This window comes from Camelus dromedarius, chromosome X, assembly GCF_036321535.1.
Source record: "Camelus dromedarius isolate mCamDro1 chromosome X, mCamDro1.pat, whole genome shotgun sequence".
Taxonomy (NCBI): domain Eukaryota; kingdom Metazoa; phylum Chordata; class Mammalia; order Artiodactyla; family Camelidae; genus Camelus; species Camelus dromedarius.
The window spans coordinates 78,603,503-78,624,329 of NC_087472.1; the positions used below are offsets into that span (position 1 = coordinate 78,603,503).

Genomic DNA, 20,827 nt, shown 5'->3' on the forward strand with positions numbered 1-20,827 from the left:
CTACCATTGACTAATACTTAAAATACAGAAATGCAGCTAACACAGTCTCCTACGTTAATTTGTTTTTTTCTCTTTTAGACAAAAAGTCTCTTCGTGAGGGTTCTTCCCTCTGCCATGGTCATTTCAAATAGACTCTAGAGAAATTATGCCAGGTAGAGAACATGATAGTAGGAAAGGATGAAGGAAGCAGGTGTTTAGAAAAGCTGTATTTTCAGATTCAGAAGAAATCCCATGGGAACTTCCATGGGCAGTAAGGATGGTGCTTGTGCAATCTTTTGTCTCCAGAGCCTGGTTGAAGGCCAACTGTTACCCATCAGAAGCTGAATAAAACCTTCTGACTCCAGGCCAATGAAACAAAGTTCTTAGGGGACACAGAAACATAATTGAAAGCAGTCTTTTAAAGGTTTGTTTTAATAGCTTTATTGATGTATAAGAGACATACAATAAACTGACATATATAAAGAGTATAATTAGGTTCGTTTTGACACACACACACATGCCTGAAACCATCACCATCAAGATAATGAATATACCCACCACTCCCAAAAGTTTCCTCTTGCCCCTTTATTATCTCTCCGTCCTGCCCCTCCGTGCTCCTAACTCCCAGGCAACAGCTGATCCACTGTTACTCTAGATTCGTTTTCATTTTCTAGATTTTTCTGCACATGGAATTATACACTACTTATTCTGTTTTGTCTGGTTCCTTTTTTTCAGCATAATGATTCTGAGATTCACCTATCTTGCTGTGTGTAGTTCATTACATTTTATTACTGAGAGGTATTTCGCTGTGTGTAAATACCACGACTTGTTTATCCATTCAAGCGCTGATGGACACTTGAGCTGTTTCCAGGTTCAGCAATCACAAACAAAGCTACTGCGAACATTTGTGTGCCGATCTTTATATGAACATTTGCTTTCATATCTCTCAAGTAAATATTGGAAGTAGAATGACTGGATCTCATGGTAGGTGTATGTTTAACTTTGTAAAAAGCTTCCAAATTGTTGTCCAAAGTGGCTGCGTCATTTTACACTCCAACCACCCACGTATGAGTGTTGCACTTCACGTGGTATGGTGAGTCTTCTAGGTTTTAGCCATTCTAATAGGTGTGTAGTGGTATCTCACTGTGATTTTAATTTGCACTTCCCTAATGATTAATGGGGCTGAGCATCCTTTCATGTGAGCATTTGCCCATTCATTGTCTTCACTAAAGTGCCTGTGGAGAGTCTTTGCTCATTCTTAAATTAGGTTATTTTCTTGTTATTAAGTTGTGAGGATTCTTGACACATTCTGGATACCAGTCCTTTATCAGATAAATGATTTGTAAATCTTTTCTCCCAGTCTGTGACTTTTTTCATCCTTGGAACAGTGTCTTTCAAAGAGTAGTTTTAATTTTGATGAAGTCCAATATGTCAATATGTTCTTTTAAGAAAGTGCTTTTGGTATCATGTCTAAGAAATCTTTGCCTAACCAAGGTCCTAAAGGCTTTCTTTTTTGTTTTTGTCTAGAAGCTTTCTAGTTTTAGGCTTTAGATTTAGGTCTTTGATCCATTTTAAAATTAATTTTATATATGGCGTGAGATATTGATAGAAGTTGTTTTATTTTTTACATATGGATATCCAGTTGGTTCAGCACACTTTTTGGGGATTACTGAAGACACTCTTTTCACGTAAATTGCCGTGCACCTGTGTTGAAAATCAGTTGCCCATTCATATATGAGTCTCCTTCTGAATTCATTCAGTTCCACTGAGCTATATATCTTTACACCAATACATTGTTTTGATTACTGTAGCTTTATAAGCTTTACTGTAGTCTTGAAATAAGGTAGTGTCTAACTTCATACCTTTTGTAGTAGTTCTGCTTATCCTAGGTCCTTTGCACTTCCATGTGAATTTTAAAATCAGTTTATCCATTCACCTGAAACCACCTCCCCCCCCCCCCAAAAAAAAACCCGGGTGTGATTTTGATTGGGATTGTGTTGAATCTATAGACCAATTTGGGGATAATTGAAATCTTAATTATATTAAGTCTTCTCATCCACGAACATGGGGTATCTCTCCATTTATTTGTCTTCTGCTATTTCTCTCAGTGATGTTTCATAGATGTCAAAGTCCAGGTCTTTCACATCTTTTGTCAGATGTATAGATTTCACATTTTAAACAACAAAACAAAACAAACAAAACAAAACAAAACAAAACAATTGTTATTATTAATGTAAAAACTGTGATCAAATGTGATGCCTGGGGGAATAAACATACTTACAAATGATTTTTGAAACCACTTTCCAATTTAAAAAAATAAAATGGAATTATCCCCACATTAAAAAGAGAGAATTTCACATTTTTGGTGCTACCATAAATGGTATTATTTTTAAAATTTCAACTTCTGATTGTTCCTTGTTAGTATATAAATATAATAGATTTTTGTAAGTTGACCTTTTATCCTGCAGCCTTGCCAGAGTCACTTATTAATTGGTTCTGGTAGCTTTTTTGTCAATTCCGTTTGATTTTCTACATAGATAATCATGCCACCTGAGAATAAAAAAAAGTAACACTTCTTCCTTTCTAATCAGGATGCCTTTCATTTCTTTTTCTTGTCTTATTGCACTAACTAGAAATTCCAGTATAGTGCTGAAGAGAAGTAGTGAGTCCAGATATTCCTGTCTTATTCCTGATCTTAGAGGAGAAACACTAAATCTTTCACCATTAAACATGATGTTAATTGTCGGTTTGTCATCAATGTCCTTTATCAGGTTCAGGAAGTTCCCTTCTAGTCTTAGTTTGCTAAGCATTATTATCAGGAATGAATACTGGAGTTTGTCACATGCTTTTCATATACCTTTGAGATATGACGAATGATACTGATTATTGTTTAAATGTTAAAACAATCTTGCATTTCCGGGGTAAATTTCACTTGATTGTCGCTATGGACTGAAAGGTTTGTGGGCCCCAGATTCATAGGATGCTAAGCCCTAGGCCACAATGTTTTGGTATTTGGAGGTGAGGCCTTTGGGAGATAATTAGGTTTAGATTAGGCCATGAGGGTTGGAACCTCATGATGGAATTAGTTCCCTTATATGAGGAAGAGATCTCCCTTCACCCTCTCTCCCTTCCCATGAGTATGCATCAAGGAAACGCCATGGGACCACACAGTGAGAAGGTAATTGTCTACAAGCTAGGAAGTGGGCCCTCATCAGAAATGGAATCTGAGGGCAACTTGATCTTCAACTTTCCAGCTTCCAGACTGTGAGAAATAAATTCCTGCTGTTTAAGTCACCCAGTCTATAGTTTTTTGTTATAGTAGCCCAAGTGGCCTAAGGTAGTCATGATGTATTATCCTTTTGATATATTGTTAGAATTCAGTTGGCTAAAGTTTTAAGAGCTTTTGCATCTACTTTAATGAAGGCTATCAATCTGTAGTTTTCTTATGTCTTTGTCTGGTTTTGGTATTAGGTTAATGCTGGCCTCATAGAATGAGTTGAGAACTATTTTCTATTGTTCAATTTTTGGGAAGAGTTGTGTAGAATTGATATTTGTTCCTTAATTGTTTGAATTTACCAGCGGAGTCATTTGGGCCTGCAATTTTCCTCAGAAGAAAGTTTTTAATGTAAATTCAATGTATTTAATAATAAAGAGCTTTTCAGGTTATCTATTTCTTCTTGAGCGTGCTTTAGTAGTTTGTGTCTTTTAGAGAATGCATCCATTTTGCCTTTTTTTGAATTTACTGGCAGAAGGTTGTTCATAATATTCCTTTTAAAATCTGTAGAATCCGTAGCAGTATCATTGTCTCATTTCTAATATTGGTACTTTGCCTTTTTCTCTTTTCTTCTGATCTGTTTCACTAGAGGTTTATTGCTTTTGTCTTCTCAAAGACCCAGCTTTTGGTTTCAATGATTTTTTTCCTGTTGTTTTTCTCTTTCACTGATTTCAGCCCTGATCTTTATTATTTCCTTTCCTCTACTTTGGATTTCATTTCCTTTTTCTTTTTAGAATTTCTTAAGGTGGAAGGTGAGGTCACTGATTTGAAACCCTTCTTTTCTAATAAAGGCATCTGGTCCTATAGAATTTCCCCGAGGCACTGCTTTAGCAGCATCTCACAAATAATAGGTTTTCTTTTTCATTCAGTTCAAAATATTTTCTAATTTCCTTTTTGAGTTCCTCTTGGATCATGTGTTATTTAGAAGTGTGTTTAGTTTCCAATAGTTGGATTTTCCAGAGATGTTTCTGTTGTTGATTTCTAAGTTCATTCCACTGTGGCCAGAGAACATACTTTTTGAATCCTTTTAAATGTATTAAGACTTGTTTAATGGCCCAGAATATGGTCTATTTTGACAAATGTTCCATTTGCATTTGAAAAAGATGTATTCCGCTGTTGGGTGGAGCGGTAAATGCCAATTAAATCTAGGTGGTTGACAGTTTTGTTCAAATCTTCTATATCCTTCCTGATTTTCTGTGTACTTGTTCTATTAACTATATATATATATATATATATAAACTATAATCACAGGATTGTCCATTTCTTCTTGCAGTTCTACCAGTTTTTCCTTAATGTATTTTGAAGTTATGTTATTAGGTGCATAAACATTTGGGATTTTTATGTCCTCCTGATGAACTTGCCCTCGTGTGATACTAGCCATTCAGCTTTCTTTAGGTTAGTGTTAGCATGGTATTTTTTCCCCATCCTCTTACTTTTAACTTATTTGTGCCTATATATTTAAAAGTGTGTTTCTTATAGGCAGCATAGAGTTGCATTCTTTAATCTCCAAGCTCTGCTCAGGTACCTGGGATTTTTAAGAATTCTTTAATTCTGCAAGCTACCCACTTCCTTGTAGAAGGCTCTGATAATTAGAGCATTATTTCTCATGATGAGCCCCACCTGTCTTCTATCACCCCCCCCCCACCTCCCCGCACCAGCAACATTCAGTGAATTATTTCCACTTCTGCAGGACAGTTTTTCAGGCAACAGGGACATCCAAACCTATGGAAATTCCTTAGGCAGTGCTAGGTCCAGCCACAGTGGACCAAGCAGACCCATGGAGGATTACCTATGGCTACCTGAGAAGTACCAAAGGCTAGCTTGGAAAAAGTGTGGGAGGCAGGAAATAGAAAATGAATTTCTGCAGGGAAGGATCTTTATTGATTGAAAAAGTATTTATTTTCTATTTCCAGAAAGTATTTCAACTAAGAGAGAAAGCACAGGACCAGCCTAGAGTGGTCAGACACAGCCCAGGTGGTCCCTTTGGGAAGGAGGAATGCTCCACCGAAAGGATAAGGAACACTGGCTTGATGCCTAGTGTATTAGTTTCCTATTTCTGCTGTAACAAATTACCACAAATTTAGTGGCTTAAAACAATACAAATTTATTCTCCTATAGTTTTGGAAGTCGGAAGTCTACAATCATGGTGTAGGCAGGGCTGGGTTCCTTCTGGAGACTTTAGGGGAGAATTCATTTCTTTGCCTTCTTCAGTTTCTAGAGGTCATCTGCACTCCTTGGCTCATGGCCCTTCTTAGCATCACTCCAACCTCTTGCTTCCATTATCACATCTCCTACTACTGATGCTGATCCCCCTGCCTCCCTCTTCTAAGCACCGTTGTGATTATCTTGATTGGGCTCACCTGGATACCCAAGGCTACCCTCTCCATCTCAGGTCCTTAAACTTAGTCACGTCTGCAAAGTCCCTTTTGTCATGCAAGGCAACATATTATGAATATTATTAACATATTCATAGGTTCCAACGATTAGAATGGGGACATCTTTGGGGCGGGGAACTCGGTTATTCAGCCAACTACACTCAGTTACAGGTTAGACCAGCTATGGAGAAGGCAAGTTCACCAGGTCCTAGGTCCACTGTGAGGCTCATCCAGTTCAGATTTGTGTAGATTATCTTGCTCTTTGGATGTGAGCCTCTAAACTGCTTGCCTTCCTATCAGATGACTACTTCTGGCCCAGTCAACTGTCCCAGGATGGCAAGTGGTACAGAACTCATATGATTAAACCCTAACTCAGGTGGCTTTCTTCAGGGAGAAGCTGAGTAGAAACACTTAGAGAAGGGCCTTGGGGCATCAGGCAAAGTGACCAAGAGTATGAGCTGTAGAGGCAACCGCACAGGTTCTAGTCCTAATCCTGCTGCATAGTAGCTGTGGAGCCTTGAATGACCGTCTTAACCACTCGGCCTCAGTTTTCACATGTGTCCAATGGAATAGTATCTTCATATGATTGTCATGAGATGTGAGTATAAAATAGTTCACATAAAAGGCTTATTTAACAAAGGGCCTGATGCAGAACAAGGGCTCAATACGTATTGCCATTCTTACTGATTTGAAGGCTTGACTGGTCCTGAACAAGTTTCCTGGCCTGTCCTACCAAAGGTTTTGGTCTTCGCTGGCTTCCCTAAGAGACCTAAGTAGCTGTCTTGAAACTGACCTTTAGCCTGGTCTTTGCCAATGTAGTTCTCGGTCCATCTTTGAGGACTAGGGGACAAGGACACTGGCACAAATTCTGCCCCAAAGATGCAGAAAGCCCCGTTTGATCTTGTTCATGGTTATCCCTGTGGGAAAATCTGACTGAAAAGACCGATGAGCGGCCACAGTACTGCGTAACAGCCAACAATAGCCTCGTGAACACCAGCATTGGATTCACGCCTATGGCCACCTTTCTGCAGAGCTGGAGGAGGGAGCGGGGCAGAATTAAGCAGAGATCCTGTCTTGGAAGGTAGAAGAGAAAAAGTTAGGATGAAAAGAAGTCTGTTACCAGAACCCTGGTGCACACGCAAGGATTATCTGAAGCAGGCTCAAGTGTGTAACTTTTCCCCCCTAAGTAGCTGAAAGATCTAAAATGGTAACTAACTGCCCAACTTTAAGGGTCTTTCTTTTTTGAGGCCGAGGCGATTAATTCAATGAGATTAGAAATTTCAAAATGTAAGCAATTCTTAGCAGGAAGTTTTTTCACCATGTGAAAAATGACTATAAAATAATGAGACCCATTTTTATGTGTGATTCATGGAACCAGCTTTCATTACATCATGGCAATACTTTAGAAAGCAATGTTGACCAAAAGGCGATTCTGCAAATCGTTTCCAAATTCAGATAACTTGCCGTAATGAGTACAGCTTAATCAGCCCAATTCCATCTTTCCAGCTTGTTTATAACCGGACATTCAGTTAAAATAAATAAAATGGAGAAGGTGGGGTGTTAAGAGTAGTCAGGTAAGGAGAAGGAAATGTAAAGCTTGGGGCTTTAAGGCTGGAATTCTCATATCCAAACCCACCTTAACATGATGAGAAATGATGGATGCTCTGAGCGTTTTATCAAGATGACTAATGTATTTAAGGAGCATTAGGAAGAACTCATCAGTTTCTGGACAAGGCAGGGGGCACTGGGCTGGGGCTTGGCCTCACCTCCATCCCAGCTCATTTCAAGGACAAATTATCCTCAAGGCTTCAGGTCATACAATTTGTTCCAATCCATGAAGTAAAATTAACTGAATTCACAGAAGCCTCCTTCAACAGTGATGAGCTGAGTATTAAAGAGCTCCCTGTGTAGGAATGACGGCCTCAGGGTAGGCCTTTATTTATTAACTAAACGTTATTTTTTAAAAAATCAATGCACAATTGCTGCTTTCCATAAAACTTGAGAATAGCTGAATTAAGGTTGTAAAAATCTAATAAACATTTGTTATATATTAGATACTTTTTTTTGGAAAATATCACATGAAAGTTATTCAGTGGTAAATAAGGTTTTAATCCTATCATGTACTTTTCCTCCATTCTTAAGAGTCAGCAAGTATGCTAAGGACTGTGAAGTCCTGGAGGAAAAAAGTCCCAGGACTGTGCGTCCTCTAATTTATTCTATGAATTTAAAACTTTCCTCAACACAGAAACAAAGGTTCATCTCTTATTTGGATTATGGACATTAGCATAAACCCCAAGCTTTTGGTGGTTGTAACAGGGTGTGTTTGTAGTTTTAGTTCTCCAACACTTCACCTAACAGCTCACCGAATCAAAACAGTTATCTAGGAAGGAGAGAGAGGAGGGAGGGGAATGCAGGGGGGAGAGGAGGCAGGGGAAGGGAAGAAGGGGGGGAGGGACAACCTTATCTTTTAGCTATCTTCACTGTTGATTTACCCAATGATCTTTAGCAAGTTTCTCAAATATAATGAAAATGTTTTTAATGCTCTCAAATCCCAATGACACTACATAACCCCTGTAACGTTAACATACATGACTCCAAATAGAATAATTATTGTAAAGAATGTACATTTTAAGTGAGGCCTGCTCTAAGCCTTCTGAACTTTGTGGCTTTAGATAGGATCCATTTCCCTGAGGTTTTTTATGCTGATTCTAAGGTTTTGTCTTATTAGCCACATGAAATCAAGATTTCTGGGTAGAATCCAATTCCCCAGAGTTCTCTTTGGTACCTGGTATTGACATGAATCATGAATTTGTGCTTTTAAACATTCAATTCCTCCTTCCTTTACCTTTACCCTCTGTTTTCTTTAATGAATAAGATTTTTTTAAATATAAAAGGAACATACCTAAGATTTTTAAAAAGCCATATGCCAAAATAAAAAATTACCACACTGACAGTAGTTAGCAGTTTTCATAATTTAATGAAAAAGTATCGGTAAAAAGGTGACATTTGAAAAAAGACCGAGTTTATCTTGGAAAACTGGACTATATAAGACAAAATGAAAAAAAAATTAACAAAGAAGGTTAAGAGGTAATACTTCAAACAACAGCAAAATGTAGCAAATACATTTTGGGGCAAGTGAAATTTATACAACTGAAGGCTCCTTCATTTACTTAGGAAAATCCTGTAAAAATATTACAACTATATTTCCCTGACTGAAATTATTTTAGTCAATACTCTCCCAATGGCATTACATATGGAATTTGGCTGAAGCACTTTTTCAATGTTTGCTTTTCTTCCCACTCACTCAGAATTGAAAGGCATGAAAGGCTGCTGCACTGGCCTCTAACAGAAGGAGTTTATAACACAGCTCCATTACAACTTTATTACTGTGAAGGTGTCAAATTAATATCTACCCCAGGAGAATGCAAAAAAAAGCACAGAAACCCAGTGCATAAACAGAAGAAATTCTCTTCCTCATTTGGATAATTCATAGCTTTTTTCCCATTCAAACAAGGTACAGGACACCTACCACACATGCTATGGCATTTTCACACACATACACAGGCACAAAAGAAACATTTTGAAGTTGTAGCCAAAGGAGAGGAAAAATACAGGTGTTTCCAGAAAAGGAGGCAAAAACAAAAGCAAAGGAACCCATTAACGAGGCTTTACGAGAACAAAAGCAGGCGAGAGAAAAGCTGCTGAGTTTCCCATATTGATGGAGGGAAGAGGGGCCCCTGCCTTTGCCACAGCTGGGCTGTTTCAGCAGTAAGCAACTTCCAAAGTCTAAAATGGCCTCTTTTGTCTGAAAACTCTCACTACGTGTTCCCAAACTAGAAGAAAGAGAATATTAATTTAAGGCTAAGAAGAAAAGAGAGCAGAGAATTGTAGTCAGCTTCACATTTCAAAAACTGTAACTTTCCTCTTCTTTAAATGGGAAGCAGATATGTTTTATCCCCCACGAATGTAATTATTCTCTTCCTCCCAGAAGTGAATCAAGGCTGATAGTTTGGGAACAGGGTATGAGCAACTTCTGAAAAACGGCTCCAGCCTTTTTGTTTGGGAAATTGGATTCAAAGTTGGTACAAAGCTAAATTATATCCATGTGTTAAACACATGCTTTCAAATTCTGTTTGACAATAAAAATCTGTTTCAAAATTAAAGCAGGTAGAATACTTAACCTCTGTGCATTTTACTATATTTTAATTATACCTCAATAAAAATTTTATAAACATTAAAGCAGGTATACAAAAACTGTCAGCCAAACTTATTTAAGTCAAACTCATTTGAAAACAATAACACAAAAACCCTGACCTGATAGAAATCCTCCAGAAATGTTCTCACTTTGGGAAAGGCTCTGGGATCCTTTGCAAATGCCTAAGCTGAGAGAATCAGAGCATTTTCCTTGGAAGTAGTACTTTTGTAAACACTATCCACAAGTTAGCCTTTTACGCTTGTTAGCTGGGTGAAATAGTTACAAGTGCGTCCCCAACAAGCAGGTCTAGGAACAGGCACTGGACATTTAGAAGCATTAGGAGTATTGACTTGGTAAGTTAAGATACTGTGAAAGGAACTCAACCTTGTGCAGAGCACAGGAAGAGGGTAGTGAGTTTGACAACATCTGAGATGTTGGTCCCTGGTCTCTCCTGAAAGAGGTCCAGGAACCAGTGGAGTCAGAAACTTCCTACAGACATGAGCTCTGGGAGTCACATGCTGCAGCTTCAAAACGTAAGTAGTTTTTAGTGTCTGATAATCATGTTCTCTTGCAAATCTATTAACAATGCAAGGACTCTTCATACGTATGTGTATCAATGTGTTAAGATAACTGGAAAGCTGCTCCAAAGTATTTACTAAGGAAATACTCTTCGGCCCAGCTGTTTTCACTAGCCTCTGGCTAAAAAAGAACTGTTTTGGATAATATGCAATTTCTATGAGTGTGCTTTGAAAACTAGACTTGAAACCGGTTCAAAAACTGTAAGCCAATTTACTGTGGAAAAATTTCATCCTTCTCACTACAATTCCTTCTAACATATACTAGAATCCTTTTGGTGTATGGGTTTCCCCAATATATGAGGCAAAGGCAAAGATGGAGCTTTTCTTGGAAGTTTCTGATCACCTATGCATTGAACTGTGCGAAAGCGGGTATGTCTTGCTTTTACCATGGCAATCCCGTCTGGAGTCATGGGGAGGATTTTCCCTGTCTGAGCTCTCTCTCTTTACCCTGACTTTCTCTTTATTCCCATCACTTTCTGCTTCTGAATCACTCAGCTCCAAATCTGGGCAATAGCCATCATTTTCCTGATACGGAGCTCTCCCTGCAGACCGCCTGGCAAGCTGCCTACCCCAGAGCTGCTCCTTGGGGTTAATATTCTTGGTTGGCTTCACACAGCACTGGAGGTCCTCTGTGGTCCTCGCCCACCTGTTGGTGGCCTCTTTAAAGGACCTGCTGAAGTGTTCCATGGTAGATTTTCTAAAGCTGCTCTGACTACTCAAGTGGGAGCTGAGCATCGACTCCTGGTCACAGAACATCTCACTTGAACTGTCTTTTTGGGTGACATCCCCAGACCAGCTGCCCTCCAGGCCATTGGATTTGGCGAACTTGGAGTTAGGCTGACTTTTCCCATTCCCAATGGAAGACTGTCCATGCAGGGCAGCCTGAAGGACCAGAGGCTTTCCCAGCGACTGCCCATGACAGAACTCCGGAGATGGAGTTCTCCAAGCAGGACTGGGAGCCTTTGCTTCACTTCTAGAATGGCCAAGACTGGCCAGAAAACAGTTATTCTTGCTCTCTAGCGGGTGCCTTGGATACGGTTTCATCCTCATTTCTAGTGATTCCTGAGCCACCTGCATGCTCCTCATATTGCGAACTGGGGAGCTGCCGTCAGGAGAGAGGGGTCCGTGATCGGGCTCTGAGGAGCTGTTTCTGCAGTCTTCCGGGGCTGATCTGGGCATTTTTAACTTTAAGGTAATTCGTGGCGGTGGGTAAAACAATGAGTTTTCTAGTGCACTTGTCAAAGGAAGTCCTGAGATCAAAAAGAAAGATTCATTTTAACAACTGATTTAAATAATGGTGTATGTTTTCATGCAAACAGAAATATAAGAAAGTGAGGGTAGTGATACTCATAACCAGACAAAATAGACTTTAAAACAATGGCTATAACAAAAGACAAAGAAAGGCATTCTATAATGCTGAAGGGAGCAATACAAAGGAGGCTATTATACTTATTAATATATATGTACCTAATACAGGAACATCTAAATACATAAAGCAAATACTGACAGAAAGGGAGAAACTGACAATAATACAATGATAGTAGGGGCTTTAACCTCACTGACATAATTGGACTTGGCCTGGGGATCATCCAGACAGAAAATCAATAGGCAACAATGGTCTTAAATGACACAATAGACTAGTTGGACTTAATTGGTATCTACAGGGTACTATATCCAAAACCAGCAGAATTCACATTCTTTCCAAGTGCACACTGAACGTTCTCTAGGACGGATCACATGCTGAGCCACAAGTCTTAACAAATTTAAGAGGACAGAAATTATACCAAGCATTTTTTTCCGACCACAATGGTATAAACTAGAAATCAACTACAGAAAGAAAAATGAGAAGAGAACAAACACATGGAGACTAAACAACATGCTACTAAATAACCAACGTGTCGATGAAATCAGAGAGGAAATTAAAAAATACCTTGAGACAAATGACAATGAAAACACAACCACAAAAAATCTATGGGACCCAGCAAAATCAGTCCTAAGAGGGAATTCATAGCAATAAAGGCCTTTTTGAAAAAACAGGAAAAATCTCAGATAAACAACCTAACCTACCACCTAAAAGAATTAGCAAAAGAAGAATGAAAAAACCTAAAGTCAGCAGAAGGAAAGAAATAATAAAGATCAGAGAGGAAATAAATAAATAGAGATTAAAAAAGCAATTAAAAAATCAATAAAACCAAGTGCTGTTTTTTTTTTTTTGGAAGAGTAAACAAAATTGACAAACCTCTGGCCAGACTCAGAAGAAAAGAGAGAGGACCCAAATAAACAAAATAATAAAGGAAAGAGGAGAAATTACAACCAACATACAACCCCCCCCGCCAAACCCCTGTAAGATAATACTATGAACAATTATAGGCCAACAAACTGGACACAACTGAGAAGAACTGGACAAATTTCTAGCAAAGCCAAGACTGAATCAAGAAGAAACAATTTGAACAGACTAGTAGTAAAATTGAATTTATAATGAAAAAGCTCCCATCAAACAAAGTCCAGGACCGGACAGTTTCACAACGGAAATCTATCAAACATATAAAGAAGAACTAATACCTATCCTTCTCGAACTGTTCCAAACATCTAAAGAGGATGGAACACCCCCAAATTCGTTCTACGAGGCCACCATTACCCTGATACCAAAATCAAAGATATGACCAAAAAGGAAAACTAGATGCCAATATCTTTGATGAATACAGATGCAAAAGTCCTTAACAAAATATTTGCAAGCCAAATCCAACCATATATAAAAAGGAACATACATCATGATCAAGTTGGATTTATTCCAGAAACACAAGAATGGCTCAGTATCTGCAAATCAATCAATGTGACACACCATGTTAACAAAAGGATAAAAACCACATGAACATCTCTATAAATGTAAAAAAAAGCATTTGACAAAATTCAACATCCATTCATGATAAACACTCTCATCAAAGTTGGTACAGAGGGAATATATCTCAACAATGAAGACCATTTATGACAAACCCATAGCCAACATTATATTCAACAGTGAAAGTTGAAAGCCTTTTCTCTAATTCAGGAACAAGACAAGGATGCCTACCTACTCTTGCCACTTCTATTTAACATAGTACTGGAAGTCCTAGCCACAGCAACCACACAAGAAAAAAGCATCCAAACTGGAAGGGAAGAGATAAAGTGGTCACTGTTTGCAGATGACATGATACTTTACATAGAAAACCCTAAACTCTCCACCCAAACACTACTAGAATAAAAAAAATTCAGCAAAGTTGCAGGATACAAGATTAATATACAGAAATCGGCTGCTTTTCTATACACTAATAATGAACTATCAGAAAGATAAAGTAAAAAAAAATCCTGCTTAAAATCACATCAAAAGGAATAAAATAATTAGGAATAAACAACCAAGTTGTTGAAAGACCTATACTCTGAAAACTATAAAACACTGCTGAAGGAAACTGAAGATGACATAAAGAAGCAGAAAGATATCCCATGCTCTTAGATTCAAATAATTAATATTGTTAAAATGGACATACTACCCAAAGAAATCTATAGACAATGCAATTCATATCAAAATATCCATTACAGGTTTCACAGAACTAGAACAAATAATCCTAAAATTCATGTGGAATCACAAAAGGCCCTGAATTGTCAAAGCAACCTTGAATAAAAAGAGCAAAGCTGGAAGTATCATGCTCCCAGACTTCAGATTATACTACAGAGCTACAGTAATCAAAACAGCATGGTACTGGCACAAAAACAGACACACAGATCAATGGAACAGAACAGAGAGCCCAGAAATAAACCCATGCACCTATAGTCAGTTAATCTACAACAAAGGAGGCAAGACTATACAATGGAGAAAGGACAGTCTCTTCAACAGGTGGTTGTTGGGAAAACTGGACAGCTACATGTAAAACAATGAGCACTTCCTCACACCATATACAAAAATAAACTCAAAATGGATTAAAGACCTAAATGTAAGACCTAAAATCATAAAATTCCTAGAAGAAAACAGGCAGAACATTCTTTGCAATAAATAATAGCAATTTTTTTTGGATCTGTCTCCTAAGGCCAAAGAAATGAAAGCAAAAATAAACAAATGGGACCTAATTAAACTTAAAAGCTTTTGCAAAGCAAAGGAAACCACTGACAAAATGAAAACCTACAGAATGGGAGAAAATATTTGCAAATGATATGATCAACAAGGGGTTAATATCCAAAATATATAAAGAGCTCATAAAACTCAATATCAAAAAAAAAAAAATAAATAAATAAAAGCAACCTGATCAAAAAATGGGCAGAAGACCTCAACAGACATTTTTCCAAAGAAGATGTACAGATGGCTAACAGGCACATGAAAAGCTGCCCAACATCATTAATTATTAGAAAAATGCAAATCAAAACCACAAAGAAATATGACCTCACACCTGTCAGAATGGCTATTATCAAACAGTTTATAAATAACAAATGTTGGTGAGGATGAAAAGGGAACCCTTGTACAGTGTTGGTGGGAGTATAAATTGGTGCAGACACTGTGGAAAACAGTATGGAGGTTCCTCAAAAAACTAAAACTAGAACGACCATATGATCCAGCAATTTCAGTCCTGGGTATACATCCAGAAAAAATGAAAACACTATTTCAAAAAGATATATGCACCCCAAATTCACAACAGCACTATTTACAATAGCCAAGATATGGAAGCAACCCAAGTGCCCATGAACAAAGGACTGGATAAAGAAGTCGTGGTATATATTTACAATGGAATACTACTCAGCCATAAAAAGGAATGAAATTCTGCCAGTTGAGGCAACATGGATGACCTAGAGAATACTGCATTTAGCGAAATAAGTCAGACAGAAGAAGACAAATACTGTATGATATCATTTATATACGTAATCTAAAAAATAATACGAAAGAATGTATATGCCAAAGAGAAACAGACTCACAGATATAGAAAACAACCTTGTGTTTATCAAAGGGGAGAGGGGCAAACTAGGGGTATGGGATTAAGAGATACAAACTACTACATATAAAACAGGCTAAGCAACAAGGATATATTGTACAGGAATTATACCCATTACCTTGTAATAATTTTTTTGTATATATATTTTTTATTGAAGTATAATCAGTTTACAGTGTTGTGTCAATTTCTGGTGTACAGCACTGTAATAACTTTTAATGGAATATAAGCTGTAAAGATACTGAATCCCTATGCTGTATACCTGAAATTAATATAATTTTGTAAATAAACTATACTTCAATTAAAAAAGAAAAAAATTAATAAATAATGGTGTAGTGCTTATGGCAGAGTGAGTTGTAGACATACACATCACATACCTACTCTTCCAAATGTCTAAAAAGCACCCCTCTTTGATGTGTATGTATAGCCACAGAAATGAGCTGAACTAGATGTTGGGGCAGGGGATGCTACAAGTGGAAAACTCAGGAATGACACTGTCTGCTGTGTGACTCCCAACCTTTTCACTTCTGCTCTCCCAGTCTGTAAAATTATCACAAAGACTAGCGTGGTGCCTCCTACATCCTTTCTCTGTCCCTTCCATTTCTGAAAAGAATGTCACTAGCAGCAGTTTAGAACAGGGCTTCCCCATTTGTGTGTCTGTACGTGTGCATGTGTGGGTACTGCACAGCACACAGGACATGCCTTAAACATAGAGATTTCATACCCCACCCTCCAGTCTCTTCTGTTCTTCCTAAAGCAAATCAAATACAAACCTGCAAGAATGTAGCACAGGTTTTGCTGGGTGAAGAGTATGTGAGTATGTGTTTTAACCTGGTATTAGTAGCAGTGTTAGTGGGTGTATGTCCTTAACCTAAAATAACTTCCTCACTATGAATGATCATTGGAGGTGTGGAGTAGGTTTTCTAGTGGCAAGGCCAGCAGAAAAGAATCATGATGTTCTTGCCAATGGTCTGTTATGGACTTGGCCTGGAGAGCACTGACAATCAGTTACCTGGTTATATCAATCCTACAATCATACTTAGAAGAGGTCTTCTTCTCTCTATTATTTTGAGCGCTCTGAAATTAAAAGGGCACTACCAAACAACTTCTCTCTGTGCACGGACTAGACCTTTGCCCATTACTATTTCACTGTAGCCTCACAAAAATGACATATAGCGAGGACAACTACTAGGTGCCCCAATGGGCAGCACACATGCAGTTATGGGGCTGGCTCCCACTAATCAGAAGCCACATAGTCTAGAGGCCAATTTCCTTGGCACCATAGGGGCTCCTCCTCCTGTCCTTTGGTTCTCCTTGTCTTGTCCATCATGATGCCCTTGTGGCTGAGCAGCCTTGCTACCTCTTGCTACACCATTCTGCTGTGACCCATGATATTCACAAATAGTCACAAGCCTTTGATGCCTATCTGACACCACATTTCTGGGTGTCTCTCTTGCCCTATGGCTGGTCCTTGGCAGAAGCTGGATTCTGTACACCCTGCCCAGTCAGCCCTGGTTGCCCAGGTTCTGCCACCGACCTCTGTGCTAAATGAGGCATAGGGAGGTTACAAATGTCACTGAATATGACTATCATTATTCCAGCCAAGCTCCTTGTGCTTAGGGCACTGGAATTATGCTCATTCGTTTCCCTCACCAAGTGGGCAGTGTACTCTGAAGGAAGGAATTCTGTCTTGCTGACTGCTCTATCTTCTAGCTCAGTTCTTAGTCCACAGCAGGTGCTCAACAAACATTAGTGAATAAATCAAGAGACAAGAATCCAGATCTCCTAACTTCTGGCTAAGCATTTGTTTTAACAGACTATTGTTAAGATGAGTAACCGTGGAAGTAAATGTTTTTTGGAAACTAGGATTAGATTCTATCCTACTGATTTCTACATGAATCTGATGATTTTAGAATAATTTCATGGCTCCAGCTAATGGCCTCTAATATCTGTCTGGGACCTAGGTTATCTGCCTTAGACCTACAATTCCCTAAGTCCCACTCTGGGATTTCTTGCCTCATGAGTCGACAGTGAAATGGGCCATGTTATATCAGGGCTGGACTAGAACAAACGAATTTAAAAGATTTTTAAGTCAAGCAGTTGACATAAAATTTATATAGGTTACCTGCAGCAATTTCTTGGTTAGCAAGCTGGACTTGCAAACTGAAGATCTGTTCTTGAACTTTGTTGTATGACAGTTTCAGCTTCTCTCGCCTGCTTATCATGTAGCACAGGTTTCGGACCTGAAAGCCCAACCCCCATCAAATAGAGATTTTGGTTATGTTACACAGACCTGACAAGTGAAAATAGTTTAGCTAAAATTAAGACAACTAAAGTCAGGTGGGGGGGGTGGTGGTGAGGAGAGAAGACAGAACCCAAAAGCTATATAATGAGAGGCACTCCACAGGAATCCATGTAGCATGGTTAGCCATGGCATCATGGTTCTCGTATCAATCAGCAGCACAAGCAAAATGCTCCAAAGCCGCCTCCCGAAGCCTACTCTCCCTGTGGTGTCATGGGCTTGATATTTGTCTGCACAGCCAGGCTGGGAAGGCCAAATGATAATTTAAAGGTCTGCTGGGAAGACTGTAAGTGGCTTTGTTTGCTCACACTTTCAGCTCAGCCAAGTCTTTGTAGCTGCAAGGGTGAAATTCTCACTCTCTCATCTCTCTCATACTCCCCCATCTGGACAAATTACTCAACCTTTCTGTATGCCAGTTTATTCATTTGTAAATAGGGATAATAGTAGTACCTTCTTCAGAGGCATGTTAGGATTAAATGAGTTAATATTTATAAAATGCTTAGAACAGTGTTGCCACATAGTAAGTGCTATATATGCGTGAGTTAAATTTTTAAGTGAGCCAAATCTACTAGTTCCCCTCCAAATTCTGGTAGGAGAGGAAGAAAAAAACAAGCCATCTCTATAATTATACTTGATTATAAAATTCTCTAGGGTAAACACAGGGCCTAATTTATCTCTGAATTCCTATAGTACCTAATTTAGTAGATACCTGATATATATCATAAGTTAAATTGAATTATCTGGTGCAGAGGCTCTCAATCAGGGGCAATTTTGACTCCCAGGGGGCATCTGGTAATTTGGGAACATTTTTGATTGTCGCAGATGGGTATGTGGGGATTTGCTATTGGCATCTAGTGGGTAGAGGCCAGGGATGCTGCTAAACATCTTATAGTATCCCCGACAACAAAGAACTATCCAGCCCAAAATGTCAATAGTACCAAATTTAAGAAACTCTGGGGGATAGGTACAGCTCAGTGGTGGAGCACATACTTTAGCATACATGAGGTACCTCCATTAAAAAAAAAAAAAGAAACTTTGATCTGGTGTTTTCCTAAACAAAACTCATTCTTTCTTCAGCCTGCAGTCTCATTAAGTGTGTCAGTAAAATACAGCTGAGCCAATTTAGGTTCAACAGTGAATAAAAAGTAAACCAAATGAAAACTGATTTCAGATTTAAGGTTTACAGAGCATCTAAGTGAGGCCTTTTCTATTCCCTGCATGTTCCAAAATTTAAACAGAGACCGATGTTTGGGGCCCAATGAAATCAAAAGATAAGCAAGGACATAGAAGCCCTAACTACAAATGCAAATGAGCTGCACTTTTTTAAAACTGGAAGAGGGGCCTCCATTTCCATGCAGACCCAGACCTGCACACTAGTCAGAGTTGGTCACCTTACCCTCTCTAGGTCTTGCCGTAGGTGCATAAACATTCTCATGCGGGTGTGAATACTCTCCTCTTTTGGCTGCACCAGACCATTTTCTTCATCTTCTTTTGGAGGAAATAATGGCTTATTGAAGTTACTTTTCCTCTTTAGTTTCCAGTAGTTATAGATAAAGTCCACAGCTAGCGTGGGCAGCCCCAGCTCTTTGGCCACATCTTCCACTCGGACCAGGGAATAGAACTCCTCCTCCAGCTCCCGAAGCTTCTGTGCCCGCAGGCTGGTCTTCTCGCTTTTGGCCTGGCTCTGCTCTGAAGCCCTGTGTAGGGGGTACTCAGCCTCCCCGAGCTTCTGCCTGTTTTGGCTGTGCTTTAGGCAGTATGACTTAAACTTCACTTCATCCCCCTCATCTAGGATGGTCTTCATCTCTAGGCTGTGCTCAAAGGCACATGTGACGTGGAAGGCAGTGATGCAGCTTTTCACCGAGCACTGTGGGAAGGAAAGACGTGTTAAGGCAGCAGGGCTGTGAGGGGAAAGGGGAAGCCTGGGCCTAAACTGAAAGCTCATAGGAAGCAAAGGAAAGACGGAAAAAGTTGGTCCTAAACTGACCATGACAGGTGCTTTATAAGTAAAGCAGGAAATCTGCTCTTATAGAAAGCAGTAAAAACAGAAGCAAAAAAAAAAAAATTTTTTTTCAAACTCTCCTTTAAATGTTAGCTCAAGTATTAAGTTCTTCTGAGAATTCTTCTTCAACTCCTGTAGAGTCATGCTGTACCTTCTCTGTGACCCCTACATCACCTTATTATATGCTTTTTATTGGTCCTTTGCCCGCTGTACCTATAGCATAGTAAAATGTCAAATCCCTGGCCATGGCTCTTAAAGACAGAAGCTGTGCCATTTATCTTCGCATTGCCATCAACTATTGAACAAGCTCAACAAGATCAAGAAATGCTTATGAATAAATGAAAGAAAAACAAAATCAGTATCACTGCCAGAGCAGCTACTGGTTCTAAAAAGGCCAGAGGAACTCTAATATCTCAGTAACCTAACTTCTTGACATTGTTCTTATAGAGCTATGCCATCCAATATGGTACCCAACTGGCCACAAGTAGCTATTTAAATTAAAATTACATACAATTAAAAATTAAATTCCTCAGTCATGTTAGCTACATTTCATCCATACTGGACAGCACAGATTTCCATCACACTGCAGGAAGTTCTATTGGACAGTATGGTTACAGACAATCTGAAATTAAGTTTATAAATAATTTATAATAATATTCTGCCATTCATAGATGCAACACATTCGTGAAGTATCACTATGGAGCATGCACTGAGGGTTCACAGGGAGGCAGAGAGAACCTGGCCCATGATTGCCGGAGTCCTGTGCTTCAGTTAGTCTCAATTACCGTTTGTTACGGTTAACATGTTACAGCTTTCGTTCCAGAGATTTAAAATACATGTGTGTGTTTATATGTTTATGCAGAGGAAGGAGGAAAAGCAATGGAGGATTTGTTTCAAAGGATATAGTGTGAATTCCCACGTTTAAAGCCAAGTCTCAAATCTTTTGGAAGCCTGCTTCTGGAGGGCAGACTGCTCAATTACCTATGTGTTGGGTTTTTGATAACTAAACATAGAGAATACCTTGGATATGAATAAAGACTAAAAAAGTACAAACCCTTATAATAGATTATAATAGTCTTCTTAAGAGACTGAGAATTCAACACTTAATACTGGCAACCACCAAAGCTCTAATGGGACAGGTTCCATTTAAACTAATTTCACAGGATAAAG

General features: G+C 38.8%; 1 protein-coding gene across 4 annotated transcripts in view; it reads right to left on the reverse strand.

Annotated features, from left to right (window-relative positions):
• The window catches only part of JADE3 (jade family PHD finger 3), a 138,389-nt gene that overhangs the window by 7,246 nt on the left and 110,316 nt on the right, over window positions 1-20,827 (reverse strand). For 2 of the 4 annotated variants that reach the window (XM_031445340.2, XM_031445339.2), the window contains exons 9-11: window positions 19,052-19,522; window positions 17,479-17,596; window positions 8,586-11,651 (exon numbers count right to left, since the gene is read on the reverse strand). In XM_031445340.2, coding sequence (XP_031301200.1) covers window positions 10,741-11,651; window positions 17,479-17,596; window positions 19,052-19,522 — 1,500 coding nt within the window. In that variant the 3' untranslated portion in view covers window positions 8,586-10,740. Of the gene's footprint in view, window positions 1-1,954; window positions 2,126-8,585; window positions 11,652-17,478; window positions 17,597-19,051; window positions 19,523-20,827 lie in introns of those variants that run through there. The other 2 variants (XM_031445343.2, XM_031445341.2) reach the window with 2 other exon arrangements.